This window comes from Ranitomeya imitator, chromosome 4 (genome assembly GCF_032444005.1).
Source record: "Ranitomeya imitator isolate aRanImi1 chromosome 4, aRanImi1.pri, whole genome shotgun sequence".
Taxonomy (NCBI): Eukaryota; Metazoa; Chordata; class Amphibia; order Anura; family Dendrobatidae; genus Ranitomeya; species Ranitomeya imitator.
The window spans coordinates 505922140-505942514 of NC_091285.1; the positions used below are offsets into that span (position 1 = coordinate 505922140).

Below are 20375 nucleotides of genomic sequence, written 5' to 3' on the forward strand. Positions count from 1 at the left end.
CTGCTTAAAACAAATACTGCAAGGAGAAAAGATTAATTGATCTCTTTAGAAACTTAAATACAATTTGTATGCATAATATAGAATATTTTGAGAATTATCATACAGTGGGTACGGAAAGTATTCAGACCCCTTTAAATTTTTCACTCCGTTTCATTGCAGCCATTTAGTAAATTTAAAAAAAAAGTATATTTTTTCTCATTATTGTACAATCTGCACCCCATCTTGGCTGAAAAAAAAAACAAACGTAGAAATTTTTGCAAATTTATTAAAAAGAAAAACTGAAATATCACATGGACATAAGTATTCAGACCCTTTGCTCAGTATTGAGTAGAAGCACCCTTGTGAGCTACCGTAGTACAGCCATGAGTCTTCTTGGCAATGATGCAACAAGTTTTTCACACCTGGATTTGGGGATCCTCTGCTATTCTTCCTTGCAGATCTTCTCCAGTTCCATCAGGCTGGATGGTGAACGTTGGTGGACAGTCATTTTCAGGTCTCTCCAGAGATGCTCAATTGGGTTTAGGTCAGGGCTCTGGCTGGTCAGATCTGAAGCCATTCCTTTGTTATTTTAGCTGTGTGCTTAGGGTCATTGTCTTGTTGGAAGGTGAACCTTCGGCTAAATCTGAGGCCCAGAGCATTCTGGAAGAAGTTTTCATCCAGGATATCTCTGTACTTGACCGCATTCATGTTTCTTTCAATGACAACCAGTCGTCCTGTCCGTGCAGCTGAAAAACACTCCCATAGCATGATGCTGCCACCACAGTGTTTCGCTGTTGGGATTGTATTGAGCAGGTAACATAGTAACATAGTTAGTAAGGCCGAAAAAAGACATTTGTCTTTTCAGGTGATGATCAGGTGATGATCAGTGCCTGGTTTTCAACCCACATACCGCTTAGAATTATCACCAAAAAGGTCTGTCTTCATCTAATCAGACCAGAGAATCTGATTTCTCATAGTCTGGGAGTCCTTCATGTGTTCTTTAGCAAACTCTATGCGGGCTTTCATATGTCTTGCACTGAGGAGAGGCTTCCGTCTGGCCACTCTGCCATAAAGGCCCGACTGGTGGAGGGCTGCAGTGATAGTTAACTTTGTGGAACTTTCTCCCATCTCCCGAGCTCAGCCACAGTGATCTTGGGGTTCTTATTTACCTCTCTCACCAAGGCTCTTCTCCCATGATTGCTCAGTTTGGCTGGACGGCCAGGTCTAGGAAGGCTTCTGGTGGTCCCAAACTTCTTCCATTTAAGTATTATGGAGGCATCTGTGCTCTTATGAACCTTGAGTACTGCAGAAATTCTTTTGTAACCTTGGCCAGTTCTGTGCCTTGCTACAATTCTGTTTCTGAGCTCCTTGGTCAGTTCCTTTGACCTCATGATTCTCATTTGGTCTGACATGCACTGTGAGGTCTTGTATAGACAGGTGTGTGCCTTTCCAAATCAAGTCCTATTAGTTTAATTAAACAAAGCTGGACTCCAATGAAGGAGTAGAACCATCACAAGGAGGATCACAAGGAAATTAACAGGATGTCACTTAAATATGAGAGTCTGAGCAAAGAGTCTGAATATTTCTGACCATGTGATATTTCACTTTTTTTTAAATAAATATGCAAAAATGTCTACAATTCTGTTTTATTCAGGCAAGATGGGGTGCAGAGTATACATTAATGAGAAAAAAATGAACTTTTTTGAATTTACCAAATGGCTGCAATGAAACAAAGAGTGAAAAATTTAAAAGGGTCTGAATACTTTCCGTACCCACTGTTTCTAGTGTTAGCGCTCCTCCAGTTTCAAATCTACAATTAATAAATGTTCTATAATATTTTATAATAATAATCTTTATTTTTATATAGCGCTAACATATTCCGCAGCGCTTTACAGGTTCCACACATTATCAGTTTCAGGTGGAACTTCTATTTCAGCCTTGGGCTAAGTAGGTAGAGACTAAAACCAACTCAGTACTGCGTTCTCTCCATGCTGAAAAGATAAATGCCTAAATAAACATTTGTAAGGCTACGTTCACACTAGCGTTATGCTAATTTGTGTCGGGTTTGCGTCGGGCGACCCAGCAGCGACGCATGCGTCATGCGCCCCTATATTTAACATGGGGGACGCATGCGTTTTTGTTTGTTGCGTTGCGCGACGCATGCGTCTTTTTTGCCGCAAGCGTCTGACCAAGAAAACGCAACAAGTTGCATTTTTCTTGCGTCCAAATTTTGGCAAAAAACGACGCATGCGTCGCAAAACGCAGCGTTTTTGCGTGCGTTTTGGTGCGTTTTTATTTGCGTTGTGCATTGCGTCGCCGACGCAGCGGCGCACAACGCAAAAGTGAACGTAGCCTTAGGTAGTAATAAACATGAAGACACAGATAAGAAAAAAAATTTTTTGACAGTGAGGCTGATCATTGAGTGAAACAGGCTGCCATAAAAGGTGGCAAGTTCTCCTTCAATGGAAGTCTTCGAACAGAGGCTGGACAGACATCTGTGAGATGATTTAGTGAATCCTGCATTGATCGGGGGTTGGACACAATGACCCTGGAGGTCCCTTACAACTCGTAACATTCTAGGATATTGGGTACTACAAGCTAAATGTCTTTTCAGGATGAGCTTTATTATTTAGAAAGTCCTGTGATCACAGCAGCATGGGCACTAAATTAACCATGTAGTTTCTCATCATGTGGTGTGAAGACAGGAGGTGGAATGTGACCCAGTAGGTTTAAAAGACAGAACAAATGGACTGCATCACTATCTGTAACATGGCAGACAATAACTTCTTGTATGAAAAGAGAAGAAAAAAAGGATGCGGAGTGAAAAGCTTCACAAATATAGTGTGCATGAGGATCAAAGTCAAGAACCAACATTGAGGTTTTCTTCTTACACTGGAGATCAGCCATACTAACTTTGATTTCTCTTCCACGAGAACAGTACTAACGATTAATATTCTGCACAAATTTCATTCTGCCAAGCTTTACGTAACACAAAGATATATGGTGTGCAAGAAAGACTGAAAGTCTTTTAAAAAATATGTTTGAGGGAAAACAAGTTGACCGTTATCTGTGGCTAGGATGACAATACACATTGGACACAGGTAAGAAATAAATATTTCTCATTTATTCAGCTTCAACTTTTCTATGGTTTAGGTTGTCAAGTATATTTAAGAGAAATGAAGCTGTATTTTGTGTTAAATGGAAAGCGCCATCAACACTACCTAAAAAAAACAAAACACTGCAAACAATTCTATCCTGCCAAATGGATGTTATTGTCTTGTTTCTAAGCAATAAATACACAAATTCTTTTCCGAGGTGTTTATTTTGTGGCTTGGAACCTAAGCGACTGTGCGCCACCTTCTAAATGTAGTCTACAAATGAATATATCTATTCGGGAACAGATATGTTCATTTCATTCTTGCTAAATGCAGCCAGCAGATCAGCTCATATAAGGAAGTTTTGAAAGGATACGAATTTCAAGTTATTGCAGGTTATTTTACATATTTTTTTTTTTTTTTAAGGTAAAATACGTTTATACCAAACCAAGTGTAATGTGTAGATTTAAAACGGTGACAAAACCTTCGCTCGGGAGTCGGGACATGATTTGCCTGTGGCAAACTTTACTAGAATGTTACATTTTACAGGGCAGGATGACAATACAGCAGAGATCCTGTGATATTTTGGTTATCTTCTGGAGGTTAAAGCTGTTTTAGTTTATTCTCTTGGGAAAAATGCAGCAGTGAAACACATACCAGCTGATTGAAAAGCACTTCCTTTTGTTGTGATTTTTTTCAGGGTGCAAACACCAACCCACAGTAGTTCGTCTTTACCAATCCAAAGTCCTTTTTAAGGGTTATATAACTGCACTGTTGCCTTTAAGTACTTGTTTTGCTATGTAAAAGCTTGTTCTCTGTTAAGCAAGCTTGCTGACTACAGCCTGGTTGAGAGAATTCAACTGATTGGTCCATTTATCTAGAGCCGTGTATCGTGCGCCTCCTCGCTTTTGATGGTCCAGTTCCAGGAGTTGGTTTACTTGATCAATCCGTCCATGAATAGTGCTTTACAATCAACGACAGAAAAAAAACAAACAAAAAAAACGTTAACAAAAATGAAAGGTCATTGTTTAAATCACTGCATAACACTTAGTATTAATAGTTGTTGGCTTTAATCTGATTTTAAATCACATTGTGTATAATATGAGGGGGAAAATGTATTTATATTTGCACATATAATATGCATATATAAGTGCAATGTAAGAATGATTTCAAGAATATAAGTGTTAATATGTATTTTTTTTATCAATTAAAACAATGCAAAGCGAATGAACAAAAGAAAAATCTAAATCAAATCAATATTTGGTGTGACCACTCTGCTTTCCAAACAGAATCAATTCTTCTAGGTACACTTGCACAAAGTCAGGCATTTTGTAGAATTATAGTCAGGTGTATGAGTAACCCATTACCAAACAGGTTATAATGATCATCACTTTAATATGTAGGTTGAAATTAGTGATGAGTGAGGGTACTCGTTGCTCAGGTGACCTCCGAGTATTTGTTAGTGTTCGGAGATTAAAGGGAACCTGTCACCCCCAAAATCGAAGATGAGCTAAGCCCACCAACATCAGCGGCTTATCTACAGCATTCTGTAATGATGTAGATAAGCCCCCGATGTATCATAAAAGATGATAAAAAGAGGTTAGATTATACTCACCCAGGGGCGGTCCCGGTCCCGTCCGATGGGCGTCACGGTCCGGGGCCTCCTATCTTCATAGGATGACGTCCTCTTGTCTTCACGCTGCGGCTCCGGCGTACTTTGTCTGCCCTGTTGAGGGCAGAGCAAAGTACTGCAGTGCGCAGGCGCCGGGCCTCTCTGACCTTTCCCAGCGCCTGCGCACTGCAGTACTTTGCTTGGGTACTCGAACATCACCCAAGCGTGCTCAGGAAAACCCGAGCAACAAGTATATTCGCTCATCACTAGTTGAAATACAATCAACTTAAATAAAAACAGCTGTGTAGGAGGAGGCTTAAAACTAGGCGAGGAACTGAACGGTGCTGCTTCAAAAGGTGAGGCTGGAAAAGACAGTTTCATGTAACAGGTCATGAAGGGCTGAGACATAAGGTAATTATACTGCATCAGCAAGATCTCACCCAAGCAAAGATTTCAAAGCAGACTGGGGTTCCAAGATTTTTCCAAGGTTTCAAGCTCTTATGAGGCAGCAAGAAACAGACAACGTTGAGCACAATAGAGGCAGAGGTCAGCCAAGGAACCTGCCACCAGGTTTTCCCAATAAAATGTAAAACCACCACCTTTAAAGGGGTTGTCCCGTCCAACTCTGTGTGACTGCAGACTTATGAATAAACTCACTGCAAGAACGCACTGCAGGGATTTGCCAGTTTCTGAGCGGAAGCCGGAGGGTATGTACGAGTTATACATACTCCCGTCGAGTAGTCATGGCCTCGCTCCATTGAAGTTTTTGGAAGCGAACTGCATCCACTGGCCGGGAGTATGCATCTCAGACATACCCTACCGAATGCCTGCAACGCATAATACACAGAGTGACTGCAGAGTTATCAATTTGGACCAGACAACCCCTTTAAAGCCTCTTTCACAGTGTTCTTGTATATATATAGTACAGAAAAGACCTTTTTATTATACCCACAAACTGCGCGGTCCGGTCCAATGGTCTGGATCCAGACCTCTTATCTTTCTACAATTGCCGCCCTCCTTCCCTGGTTCATGTGCTACCCTACCTCATGAACAGTGTCCCCAAATTTCTCTCCTGTATAGGCACTCTGCTCTACGCTTGGCAGGGCAGAGAGAAAAGTACTGTACTGCACATTCACTGGGCAAGGCGAAATAGAGCCAATGACCTGGAAGTTAATCCGGCGCATTCGCATTACAGTACTTTGCTCTGTCCTCAGCAGGGTACAGAGAAGTGTGCCCGCGCAAGAGTGGGATTGGGAGACACTGTGTGGATGATGTAGGATGTGTGATCCACATGAAGCAGAGGAGGACGGGTGTAACTGTAGGAAGAGAGGAGACATCGCGTCAAGACTAGAAACGTTCATTGGCCCAGACTGCACCATCTGTGGGTATAATAAAAGGGTCTTCATTGTACTATGCAGAGGGGATTGGGGACCTGCACACAACATACTAAAATGTTGTAAAAGTGTCCTTAAAAGTGGTTGCCGTACTTTATATTGGGAAAACTTGCTGACAGGTTAACCCCTTCACGACATGCACCGTACTAGTACTGCGCATGTCGTGTCTCCCCCTTTGATGTGGGCTCCGGCGGTGAGCCCACATCAAAGTCGCGACATTTCAGCTGTTTTGTACAGCTGACATGTGCCCGCAATAGCGGCGGGTGAAATTGCGATTCACCCGCCACTATTAACCTGTTAAATGCCGCTGTCAAACGCTGACAGCAGCATATAACTACCGCTTCCGGCCGCGCAGCCGGAAATGAGCGCATCGCCGACCCCGTCACAAAATCGGGGGTCGGCGATGCGTTAGGATTGCAACCATAGAGGTCCTTGAGACCTCTATGGTTACTGTTGCCGGCCTGCTGTGAGCACCACCCTGTGGTTGGCGCTCATAGCAAGCATGCATTTCAGCTACATAGCAGCGATCTGATGATCACTGCTATGTAGCTGAGCTGATCGAGTGGTGCCATCTTCTAGCCTCCCACGGAGGCTATTGAAGCATGGCAAAGGTAAAAAAAAAGTTTTAAAAAATATGAAAAAAATAAAAAAAATATAAAAGTTTAAATCACCCCCTTTTGACCCATCCAAAATAAAATAAAAAAAAAAAAAAAGCAAACCAACACATTTGGTATTGCCGCGTTCAGAATCGCCCGATCAATAAAAAAAAAAGCATTAGCCTGATCGCTAAACAGTGTAGCAAAAAAAAAAAAACTTGAAACGTCAGAATTACGTTTTTGGGTCGCCGCAACATTGCATTAAAATGCAATAACGGCGATCAACAGATCTGCACCGAAATGGTATCATTAAAAACGTCAGCTTGGCATGCAAAAAATAAGCCCTCACCAGACCCCAGATCACGAAAAATGGAGACGCTACGGGTATTGGAAAATGGTGCTGCTTTTTTTTAGCAAAGTTTAGAATTTTTTTTTCACAACTTAGATAAAAAATAACCTAGTCATGTTAGGTGTCTATGAACTCGTAATGACTTGGAGAATCATAATATCAGGTCAGTTTTAGTGAACCTAGCAAAAAAGCCGAACAAAAAACAAGTGTGGGATTGCACTTTTTTTGCAATTTCACCGCACTTGGAATTTTTTTCCCATTTTCTAGTACAAGACATGGTAAAACCAATGGTGTCGTTCAAAAGTACAATTCGTCCCGCAAAAAATAAGCCCTCACACTGCCATATTGACGGAAAAATAAAAAGTTATGGCTCTGGGAAGGAGGAGAGTGAAAAATAAAAACGCAAAAACGAAGAAGGGCCGCGGCGTGAAGGGGTTAATGCAGTGCAGCAAACAAATAATGAAATCGGAAGATGTCCATTAGCGCCATCACCTCATAACTGGCAGTAACCAATGGGACCCAGCTGAACTTATCTACTGCTTGGAAAAATCTGTCCAGAAGTGATCTCGACAGAAGAATTGTGGCCAAAAACCCATACCCTTGACATGGAAGCAAGACCAAGCAAAATAACTATGCGTAAAACCAAAGGAACTGGGGGCACAAACATAGAAGCAGTTGCCCTGGACAGACGAGTTACTATTTGAAGTATTTGGCTGGCTGGAGAGAAGTAGAATAATAAGTGTCTGCATGCAACCGTGAAGCATGGTGTAAATTGTTTTGCAAGTTTGGGGCTGCATTTCAGCAACCAGATTTAGGGATCTGGTTAAGATTAATAGTGTCCTCAAAACTATCAGAAGTGCAAAGAACATCAAGCAGTCCTGGAAGTGATGATATGAATCCCACAGAGCTCTGATTTCAACAGCAAGTCTGCCTGTAATTACACGAAGAGACAGAAGGAGTTGAGCAAGTCAATATCCACAGAAGATCTGTGGTTAGTTTTCCAAGATGTTTGGAACAACTGTGTGCAGGTCTAAGCTGTCGATTTGAATGGAAAAAATGGTCACACCAAATAATGCTTGGATTCAGATTTCACTTTTCTTCACTTTACCTTTTGTTAAATAATAAAAATAAACTATTAACATTTCTATTTGGAAGCACTCAACTCTATCATTTTTTTCCACACCTGCTATAACTTTTCAACAGAATTGTAGAACTGGTTAAAATAAACAGGTTCCTTAAAAAAAATACATTTAATATACTTGATAAGCGCAAGCAATATATGAACACTGATATTTTACAATATCAGAGTCATACAACTCTTCAGCCTAACAACTAAAAAATATCAGTTTTATAGACCACTGAGAACAAAAATGTATCTAGATTTTTCAGAATACTGAGTAAAAGATAGACTTACTACCAATAGTGATGAGCCAATAACATTGTTGCTCGGGTGGTCTCCCGAGTATTTGTGAGTGCTCGGAGATTTAGTCTTCAACACTGCAGCTGTACGATTTACAGCTGCTGAACAGGCTGAATACATGTAGGGGTTGCCTGTTTGTTAGGGAATTCCCACATGTATTCAGGCTGTCCACCAGCCGTAAATCATGCAGCTGAGGCGACGAAGACTAAATCTCCGAGCACTCCCAAATACTCGGAAATCACCCGAGCAACAATGCTATTCGCTCATCACTAACTACCAACAGTACATGTGAACATAAGAACGTTCACAGTATAGGTTATTAGAGAAAAATGCCTATTTCCCCCTTATTACTCACTTTCTCCTGCTCTACTATCATTTGCACTCAAAAGCTGCATGCATCTGCCTTTCAATCAAGATTCATATTACACCTGCTGCCTATAAAGGTCTATGGAGAGGAGAGGGTGAAGGAGAATGAGGGAGAAAGAAGTAGTAAGGAACAGAAATAGCTGGGGTTTCTAGTGCAGGGGGTGGAAGGGATTGCCAAAAATGTAGGATACAAGTCAAAGATGGCCACACACACACACACGATGGCATCTTTTGAAAAGTCACTTGAAAATGCAAATACACTTTTAGACTAAGGTAATCCATCAACATGGTCCTTCCAATAACAAAATAAGACATTCTTCCAGGCACTGTTTAATTATCAATAATCGCAACAAACAGCAATTTCTAAGTTATAAAATGTGAGTGTTTATTTAAAAAAATTAAATTAAAAAGTGAAAGTTGTATAAACCATTACGTACTTATCCAGTATGCACTGCACCAGCAAACTCTCAACATCCGCTACATCTATGTTAAGTTCCTAAAAAAGAAAAATAATAAATTAAAAAAAAACAAATGGTCTCTAACGCAGAGAGAGCAATATAAATTCATATATCAATTTATATGGGGACTTAGGGCCTGATTTCTCAGAGCTTTTACGCCAGTATTCTGGTGTAAAAACATTTGAATAGACAATATTTTGGCGAAACACAAGTTTACTCCAAAATTTTGCAACTTTTGGAGTTCCCACGACCTTTTTGCCCAGCGCAGACATAGTGAGTGGAGCTGGACAGGAATATGGCAACCCCCGCTCTTCAAATCAGATCTATAGAAATAAAATACAGCATAAGGCAAACGGCGTAAAATACCATTGTAAAATGATAAAAGTATATTACTGTAGGATAGGGTTTAGTACACGGCTGGCTGAGTGTCATCTTATGATGAAATTCTCTCTTATGCGGATTACAACACAATTGCCCACATGATCCTTGGTCACACTTACCACCACAAAACTCCAGATAAGATATAAAATGTCAAGCACATGACAGTGTGAACACAAGGGTGAAAGTAACAGCACTAGAAGACTGTTCAAACACAGCACTATATAAACCATATCTAGCTGTACGTGCAGCTGTGAAGTATTATTGTGTAAGAAAATTTAATTCTTTAGGAGTTTTGTGAAAATGCAGCTCAATTACAGTCATGCTTTTCAGAGGTTTTCCTGCACCTCTACAATTCGGGTAACGCTGTCATCTGGGAAACATATCAATAGGAAGTGCTATAAATTTCTGAACACGTGAATGACCTTTCCTTTCCATTCCATCTGCACAGAGGCCCAGTTCTGATAACAGAAGAGGGTATTGGACATTTATGGCTTATCCTACTTACAAGGCCATAAATGTCCTATAAGGCAGAGGTCCCCAACTCCAGTCCTCAAGCCCCACCAACAGGTCATGTTTTCAGGATTTCCTTTGCATTGCACAGGTGATGCAATTATTACCTGGGCAAGACTAAGGAAATCCTGAAAACATGACCTGTTGGTGGGCCTTGAGGACTGGAGTTGGGGACCTCTGCTATAAGGAACAACTCATGAAAATGTTATCAATCTAGTTTGTTAGTCAATTCTCTACGAATATAAAACTAGTGATAGCCTATAGATAGGACTGATCATGTGGCCAACAGCTGTCAGCTACTGAATATATATTTTATGACATCCTATATTATGGGACTAGGAAAAAGCTGTGCACATACCCTTAGTACTTTGACGGTTTGCCTTTTTTTTTTTGCTAGTATTGTCAGGATAATAGTCATGCATTAGCAAACTGCTTGCAATGCAGTCTCTTAAAGAGATTGTCTAATCTTCTTACAGTAAAAAGGTAAAATTGCAAAGTGGTAGTAAAAACAAGCAACTTTTCAATTTACTCATTTCTTAAAAATTCTCTAGAACGGGGGGATTTTTAATACTATATTTTATGGCTCCTTTCCAAGGTTAATGGCCACTTTAGAGATGGCTGGTTTACTAGGCAAAGAGCGCACACGTGCAAGCTGTTTGCTATACTGCTAGCAAGTGGCATGCTACAACTGGTTAGATTTCTGGATCCGGCCACCACCAGTGCCCCTGTGTCCCACCAATGCCGAGAAGGCAAAGCTACATGGCAAGGTACACAGTTAGTACCAGAAGCTCCGCCATGCCGCCAGTCTGCGCTGTCAATTTACAGTAGCCCATCTTTTCCCCCAGCAAGCAAAAAGTTGGGAATCTGGGGAGCTTTTAATGTTCTACATAAAGTGGCTTCATAATAATTTCATATGAAAGTTAGATTTATCAATTTGCTTTTTGTTCACCATTGATTTATACATCAGTGAACATATAAAAACAGAAAACGAATCTTAAGTTTTGGATTGCTGAAGAATAATACCAAAAGCACCTGTGTTCTATTGTGTAGTTACTGACTAAATAGTGGGAATCACATTCTTTAATTCCTTGTTCTGCAAAAACAATAATATAAAGTCTGCAAATTAGGTGTCCTTGCTACAATCTTGGCCAAAAAAACGTTCTCAGACTAAAATATGTCTGCGCTATCATTGGAAGATAATTTGTGCACGCAGTACTTCCCCAAACTAGTACATCAGGGTGAAAAGAGAAGAAAAAAAAAAAAAAAAAAAAAATGATTCTCACGAGCCTCATCCCATTTTAATACGTGAAGCGACAGTAAATAATTACCTAAATCACAAGTGCTAAACAGAAAATGTAGATAAAGAGGGCCTGTCACAAGGTCAAAAGTGAAACGTTTTTGCTCTTTAATCATTACTACTGCTTCCTGAATATTCAGGGGGTTCTTTTTAAATCTGCCATATGGCTCCAGAAAAAAAGGCCTTTTTATTTAGTGCTAATTTCACTTGTCTTTACCAAGAGGTCGGTGCTCACAAGATAAAATATTAATAAAAAAAATAATGAGCGACAAAGACATGTCCACGATAATGAGCCACGCCCCCTTAATAAAGATCAGGAAAAATGAGTGCTAAATAAAAGGTCCATATATCTGGAGCTGTACGGCGGATTTAAAATAAGCAAAAAAAAAAATAGAATATTCAGAGAAGCAGTGGGAACAAAATAAAGAGCAAAAACTGGCCACTTTTGACCTAGTGCTCGGTCCACTTTAATACTGAGCAAAATAATAAACTATTATTTGACGCTGAGCTGGAGATCATTATATGTGTAACAAATTAATGTTCAGACAGTGAACTCTAAGGCTGTGTGCACATGTTGCGGATTTTTCGTGTTTTTTCGCTATAAAAATGCATAAAAACGCATACATTATGCATCCCATAATTTACAATGCATTCCGCAATTTTTGTGCACATGATGCGTTTTTTCCGCGGAAAAAACGTATTGCGGTAAAAAACGCAGCATGTTCTTTAATTTTGCGCATTTTTCCCCGCTATTTAATGCATTGGAGGCTCCGGAAAAAAACGGCGAAAAAACGCATGCGGATTTCTTGCAGAAAATGTCCGGTTCTGCTCAGGAAATTTCTGCAAGAAATCCTGAACGTGTGCACATAGCCTTGATGCTTAAAAATAAGAGGATGTTGCCTGAATTTACACTAAGTATATTAATTTGAAGATTGTGCCCAAATTAACTAAAGTACTGAAAAGAGCAGGAATAATAAATGTCATATTACATGGTGAATGGCACTTTATAACCACAAAGCATGAACATGCACAAAATGTGATAAGATTACTGTAAAAGGGTGCAAGGATTTCTATGTTTCCCGGCAGAGTCCGTAAATCAGTAGCAGAATACAACCATTTTATTTGTATATAATGCCTTCATTTTGTTGGTGACCTGCTGAGCCACAGCTTGTGTCAGCAATTCATTTAGGGAACACACAAAGAAGCTATTGTACATGATGGGTACAATATGCAGGGGAATGGTCAGATTTTATACCAGAATCGGCATCAAAAGTCGCATAAATCACTTGAAATTCCTATTAGTTATATAATAGAAAAACAAAAATAAAAAACACTCGTTTGCCACATTTTAATTCTTGAGGAATGTATGCCTTCAAAAAATGCACTCAATGAATTAAGACATATGCACCAAAACCGTAAAAAGAAAAAAAGTTCCCAGAAATACTTGATGTTTGCACAGCAGATATTTCGATATTTCTAGCAGAAAAATTCTCAGCAAATACGGTGTGTGAACAAACACTAAAATGTCAGATAATCTGCAGTATCATAGGATTCTTATTATATTTCTGCATTTTGATACCTGAGTAAAGTAATATTGGTATAAGAGAATATGTTGCCTTGACTGTCATGTCTACAGAAAACTAGCAAGTAAGGATTCTTACCTTAGAAATAAAAGGAATATGTATTCTTGTATAAGGCTTTATTAACTTAATAAGCACTTGAGTTCTGATGTTTCTTAAAAGCTCTGGAAGAAAGAGGAGACAAGTATGAACATTAAAGTATGTCACACCCAAAATGCCTTTTAGACTAACTGCAGAGTAATATAGAGGACTAAGCCCACCAGCAGCAGTTACAGTGCCTGTGAAAATGACCCAATAGATATGACAATAGATTAGTGCACCCTTGGTGTGGCCATGAATTGTGTGCACCGTGACGCCACCTCAATGTTTGGTTTGAAGACCGCCTAGCTTGTGATGCATGGGGCTTACTGCTAGAGGGAACACTGTCCCACATGTGTACCGATACACACTGTGCCAGTAGTGCATACCCTGGGGGCGTTCTCCTACCTGGCTCCCCGCAGACTCTGCTGGCTACACTCTCTAGTGTACAGGCTGAACCAGCAGAGAGGAACCAGGAAGGAGAACACGGCTGGCATTTCACACCCCGATGGGCATGTGTACACATATGGGCAGCATTCGCTCTAGGCGCGAGCGTTGTCCATTACAAACTAGTACAGTCCCCAAGAAGCAAATTGAGGGGGCGTAATGGTGCACCCAGCTCATGACCACGCCACAGGAGCCTTAAAGTCCCCTCATTTGCATATGAATTAAAAGTTCTTTCCCCAGGCACTGTACCAGTAACAAGTATAGTGCTAGTAAGATTTGTATAGGGGAGAAGTCCCCCTATATAAGGGCTGTGGAGTCGGGAGTCATGAAGTTGAAGTCAGTATCCATTTTGGTGGAGTCAGTATAAAGTGGACCAACTCCAACAATATATAATAATTTGGGTTCAGTAGTACAATGCAGGATGTGCTGGAAATGTTCTCATAAGAATTTGGGAAAGTTATGAGATGTCCTATAAATGTCTGTGCTGCACTTTATGCACATAGTCAGCAGTGACCAGGGCTGTGGAGTCAGGGAAATGGAGGAGAAGGAGATTTGGCTTATCAGCTCCACAGCCCTGCCCTGTATCACTGTATAGTTAGTCTAAAGGGCATTTGGGGGTGACAAACTCCTTTTAAAGAAAACATTCCTATAGAGATTTTCCCATCATAAAAATACTATTTATTTTAAAAGCACTTTTGCATGTAAGCCATATAAATAATTAGCCAATTTATACTGCCCAAAATAAAAGCCCACTGAAATTCCTCTTTCTTAATTCCATTTCAGAGTACTGGTAATTACTAGATAGGTATTACACCTAAGCTCATCTTTACACACAGTTTCTTGTGATTTCTTAGGTCATGTTCACACTATGCGGTTTTTACCGCGGAACCGCCGCGATTTTGCCGCTGCGGATCCGCAGCAGTTTTCCATGCAGGGTACAGTACAATGTTACCCTATGGAAAACAAAAACCGCTGTGCCCACATTGCGGAAAATCACGGAAAAAAACGCGCGGAATTGCTGCGGAAAAAAAGTAGGAGCATGTCACTTTGTGCAGAATCGCAGCGATTCTGCACCCATAGAAATGCATTGATCCGCTTACTTCCCGCATGGGGCTGTGCCCACCATGCGGGAAGTAAGCGGATAATGTGCGGGTTATACCCGGGGTGGAGGAGAGGAGACTCGCCTCGCCTCCAGGCCCCGGGAACCATATTTGAGTAAAAAAAAAAAAAAAAAGAATTAAAATAAAAAATAATGCTATACTCACCTCTGAAGTCTCAGAGCTGCACGCGGCCGTCCGGTCTCAGGTTTGCTATGCGACCAGGACCTGCAGTGACGTCGCGGTCACATGACCGTGACGTCACGAAGGTCCTGGTCGCACAGCATCTTTGGAACCGGACCGCCGCCTGCAGCGCCGAGGAGATCGGGACGTCAGAGGGTGAGTATATCATTATTTTATTATTTTTAACATTACTATTGATGCTGCATATTGCTGCATATGCAGCATCAATAGTAAGGGTAAAATCCCGCAGCGGAACCCGCAGGACAAACCGCGATAAATCTGCAGGGATAACCGCAGCGGGTTTGCCCTGCAGATTTATCAAATCCGCTGCGGGAGAACCCGCAGGACAGGACGCAACGTGTGAATGTGGCCTTATAGTGGTGTCTTCCATGCAAGGCTCCAGAAGGTGAGTATACATAACTAGATGGTGGCCCGATTCTAACGCATCGGGTATTCTAGAATATGCATGTATGTATATAGCAGCCACATAGTATATAGCACAGGCTACGTAGTAAATAGCACAGACCACGTAGTATATAGGAGTACTACGTGGCCTGTGGTATATACCATGTGGCTGCTATATACATACATACATATTGTAGAATACCCGATGCGTTAACATAGGCCACGCAGTAAATAACACAGCCCACGTAGTATATAACACAGCCCACACAGTATATAGCAGCCACGCAGTATATAACACAGCCCACGTAGTATGTAACACTGGCCACGTAATATATAGCACAGCCCACATAGTATCTAACAGTGGGCACGTAGTATATAGCACGCAGTATAGAACACAGCCACGTAGTATATAACACTGCTCACATAGTATATAGCAGCCATGTAGTATATAACGACGCAGCCCACGCAGTATAGAACACAGCCCACGCAGTATAGAACACAGCCCACATAGTATCTAACACTGGCCAGGTAGTATACAGCAGCCACGCAGTATCTAACACAGCCCATGTAGTATTTAGCAGCGTGGGCACCATATCCCTGTTAAAAAAAAATAATTAAAATAAAAAATAGTTATATACTCACCCACCGGCGGGATCCAGCGTAAATCCAGCAAACCTCTGGCGATGCGCGCGCGGCTGCCGCCATCTTGCGTTCCCAGGATGCATTGCGAAATTACCCTGATCACTTAGCGGTCTCGCGAGACCGCTAAGTCTTCTGGGTAATTTTGCAATGCATCTCTGGAACCGGAAGCTGGCGGCAGGCGCGAGCACATTGTCGGACTACGGAAGGTGAGAATAGCAGGTTTTTTGTTTTTTTAATTATATTTAACATTAGAACTTTTTACTATCGATGCTGCATAGGCAGCATCAATAGTACAAACTTGGTCACACAGGGTTAATAGCAGCGGTAACGGAGTGGGTTACCGACGGCATAACGCGGTCCGTTACCGCTAGCATTAACCGTGTGTGAGTGGTGACTGGAGGGGAGTATGGAGCGGGCGCTGACTGCGGGGAGTATGGAGCGGGCGCCGGGCACTGACTGCGGGGAGTATGGAGCAGGCAGAGGAAGGAGCGGCCATGTTGCCGCCGGACTGCGCCCGTCGCCGATTGGTGGTGGCAATGGTCGTGGGCGTTTTGCCACGACCAATCAGCGACTTGGATTCCATGACAGACAGAGGCCGTGACCAATCAATATCCGTGACAGAAAGAAAGACAGAAGGACAGACAGAAAGACGGAAGTGACCCTTAGACAATTATATAGTAGATGTCAATGGACAAACTACACTGTGGGGAATTATTAGGCAAGTTGTATTTTAGAGGATTATCTTTATTATTGATCAACAACTATGTTCTCAATCAGCGCAAAAGACTCAATTATCAAAGCTTAACCCCTTAATCCCCAAGGGTGGCTTGCACGTTAATGACGGGGCCAATTTTTATAATTCTGACCACTGTCCCTTATGAGGTTATAACTCTGGAACGCTTCAACGGATCCCGGTGATTCTGACATTGTTTTCTCATGACATATTGGGCTTCATGATAGTGGTAAAAATTTTTTGATATTACCTGCGTTTATTTGTGAAAAAAATGGAAATTTGGCGAAAATTTCAAAAATTTCGCAATTTTCCAACTTTGAATTTTTATGCCCTTAAATCACAGAGATATGTCACACAAAATAATTAATAGGTAACATTTCCCACATGTCTACTTTACATCAGCACAATTTTGGAACCAAAATTTTTTTTTGCTAGGGAGTTATAAGGGTTAAATTTGACCAGCAATTTCTCATTTTTACAACATCATTTATTTATTTTTTTAAGGACCACATCATATTTGAAGTAATTTTTAGGGGTCTATATGATAGAAAATAACTAAGTGTGACACCATTCTAAAAACTGCACCCCTCAAGGGGCTCAAAACCACATTCAAGAAGTTTATCAACCCTTCAGGTGTTTCACAGGAATTTTTGGAATGTTTAAAAAAAACCAAAATGAACATTTAACTTTTTTTCAAAAAAAATTTACTTCAGCTCCAATTTGTTTTATTTTACCAAGGGTAACAGGAGAAAATGGACCCCAAAAGTTGTTGTACAATTTGTCCTGAGTACGCCGATATTCCATATATGGGGTTCAACCACTGTTTGGGCGCATGGCAGAGCTCGGAAGGGAAGGAGCGCCGTTTGACTTTTCAATGCAAAATTGACAGGAATTGAGATGGGACGCCATATTGCGTTTGGAGAGCCCCTGATGTGCCTAAACATTGAAGCCCCTCACAAGTGACACCATTTTGGAACGTAGACCCCCTATGGATCTTATATAGATGTGTTGTGAGAGCTTTGAACCCCCAAGTGTTTCACTACAGTTTATAACGCAGAGCCATGAAAATAAAAATACTTTTTTTTCCCCACAAAAATAATTTTTTAGCCCCCAGTTTTGTATTTTCCCAAGGGTAACCGGAGAAATTGGACCCCAAAAGTTGTTGTCCAATTTGTCCTGAGTACGCTATATGTGGGGGGGAACCACCGTTTGGGCGCATGACGGAGCTCGGAAGGGAAAGAGCCAATTGGAATGCAGACTTAGATGGATTGGTCTGCAGGCGTCACGTTGCATTTGCAGACCCCTGATGTACCTAAACAGTGGAAACCCGCCACAAGTGACACCATATTGGAAACTAGACCCCCCCAAGGAACTTATCTAGATGTGTTGTGAGAACTTTGAACCCCCAAGTGTTTCACTACAGTTTATAACGCAGAGCCGAGAAAATAAAAAATCATTTTTTTCCCACAAAAATTGTTTTTTAGGCCCCCAAATTTTTAGTTTCCCAAGGGTAACAAGAAAAATTGGACCCCAAAAGTTGTTGTCCAATTTGTCCCGAGTACGCTGTTACCCCATATGTTGGGGTAAACCCCTGTTTGGGCGCACGGAAGAGCTCGGAAGGGAAGAAGCACTGTTTTACTTTTTCAACGCAGAATTGGCTGGAATTGAGATCAGAAGCCATGTCACGTTTGGAGAGCCCTGATGTGCCTAAACAGTGGAAACCCCCAATTGTAACTGAAACCCTAACACACCCCTAACCCTAATCCCAACCACACCCCTAACCCTAATCCCAACCCTAACCACACCCCTAACTCCAAACACACCCCTAACCCTAATCCCAACTGTAAATGTAATCCAAACCCTAACTGTAGCCCTAACCCTAACTGTAGCCCTAACCCTAACTGTAGCCCTAACCCTAACTGTAGCCCTAACCCTAGCCCCAACCCTAACCACAGCCCTAACCCTAATGGGAAAATGGAAATACTTTTTTTTATCTTATCATTTTTCCCTAACTAAGGGGGTCATGAAGGGGGGTTTGATTTACTTTTATAGCGGGTTTTTTAGCGGATTTTTATGATTGGCACCTGTCACACGCACACAAACTAAAAGATGCTTAGTTTTTGCATCTCCACATTTTGAGAGCTATAATTTTTCCATATTTTGGTCCACAGAGTCATGTGAGGTCTTGTTTTTTTGCGAGACGAGTTGACGTTTTTATTAGTAACATTTTAGGGCACGTGACATTTTTTGATCGCTTTTTATTCCGATTTTTGTGAGGCAGAATGACCAAAAACCAGCTGTTCATGAATTTCTTTTGTGGAGGCGTTTATACCGTTCCATGTTTGGTAAAATGGATAAAGCAGTTTTATTCTTCGAGTCAGTACGATTACAACGATACCTCATTTATATCATTTTTTTAATGTTTTGGCGCTTTTATACGATAAAAACTTTTATAGAAAAAATAATTATTTTTGCATCGCTTTATTCTGAGGACTATAACTTTTTAAATTTTCTCCTGATGATGCTGTATGGCGGCTCGTTTTTTGCGGGACAAGATGTTTTCTGCGGTACCATGGTTGTTTAGATCAGTCTTTTTGATTGCGTGTTATTTCACTTTTTGTTCGGCGGTATGATAAAGCGTTGTTTTTTGCCTTTTTTACGTTGTTCACTGAAGGGGTTAACTAGTGGGACAGTTTTATAGGCCGGGTCATTATGGACGCGGCGATACTAAATATGTGTACTTTTATTGTTTTTCTTTTATTTAGATAAAGAAATGTTTTATGGGAACAATATTTTTTTTTTTTTTAATTTAGGAATTATTTATTTATTTTGTTTACATATCTAAATATTTTTTTTTTTTACAAAATCACATTGTCCCGGGGAAGGGGGGAGGGGGGGATCATGTAATAAGGTCAGATCAGCGATCTAACGTGTACTGCTCCAGGCTTACAGGCGCTTGTAAGCCACCTCCCTGCAGGACCCGGAAGTAGCCCCACGGCCATTTTGGATCCGGCGCATGCAGGGAGGAGACACTCGGTACAGGGTGAGCACATCGCCTTGTACCAAGGGTCTCAGGGAAGCAAACAGGGAGCCACCTCCCTACGCGATGCTTCCCTATGCCCCCGGAACGCTGCGGGGGGTTAATGTGCCAGGAGCTGTCCATGACCGCTCCTGGCACATAGTGCCGGATGTCAGCTGCGATAGTCAGCTGATACCCGGCCGCGATCGGGCACGCTCCCCCCGTGAATTAAGTCCCAGGTCACCTCGACGGGATAGTATGGGATTAAGGGGTTAATATTTTTGGAAGTTGGAGTGTTTTTTTTTCTCTAGATTTGGCTATCTTAGTAGGATATCTGTTTGTGCAGGTAACTATTCCAGTGCAGAATTATTAGGCAACTTAATAAAAACCAACTTGTATGTAGCCCATTCTCATGTACAGCACCATGGAATCAATGGTACTATATAAATAAATAATAATAATAATAAATACAAATAGTAAATACAAATTACAGATATCACTTACAGTAAACAAACTAACAATGACAGACTGATACAGAGGGGCGAGGATCCTGCCCTTGCGGGCTTACATTCTACAGGATGGTGGGGATGGAGACAATAGGTTGAGGGTTGCAGGAGCACCGGTGTTGGTGAGGCGGTAGCTCCGGGAATGGTGAAGGCAGCGGAGTCAGTGCAGGCTGTAGGCTTTCCTGAAGAGGTGGGTTTTCAGATTCCCTCTGAAGGATCCGAAAGTGG

General features: G+C 41.3%; 1 protein-coding gene across 2 annotated transcripts in view; it reads right to left on the bottom strand.

The window, feature by feature from the left end:
• Nucleotides 1-3282: 3282 nt before the first annotated feature.
• The window catches only part of COPS2 (COP9 signalosome subunit 2), a 95409-nt gene continuing 78316 nt past the window's right edge, over nt 3283-20375 (bottom strand). For both annotated transcript variants that reach the window (XM_069766038.1, XM_069766039.1), the window contains exons 11-13: nt 13119-13201; nt 9249-9307; nt 3283-4037 (exon numbers count right to left, since the gene is read on the bottom strand). In XM_069766038.1, the coding sequence (XP_069622139.1) occupies nt 3893-4037; nt 9249-9307; nt 13119-13201 (287 nt within the window). In that variant the 3' untranslated portion in view covers nt 3283-3892. The remainder of the gene's footprint in view (nt 4038-9248; nt 9308-13118; nt 13202-20375) is intronic.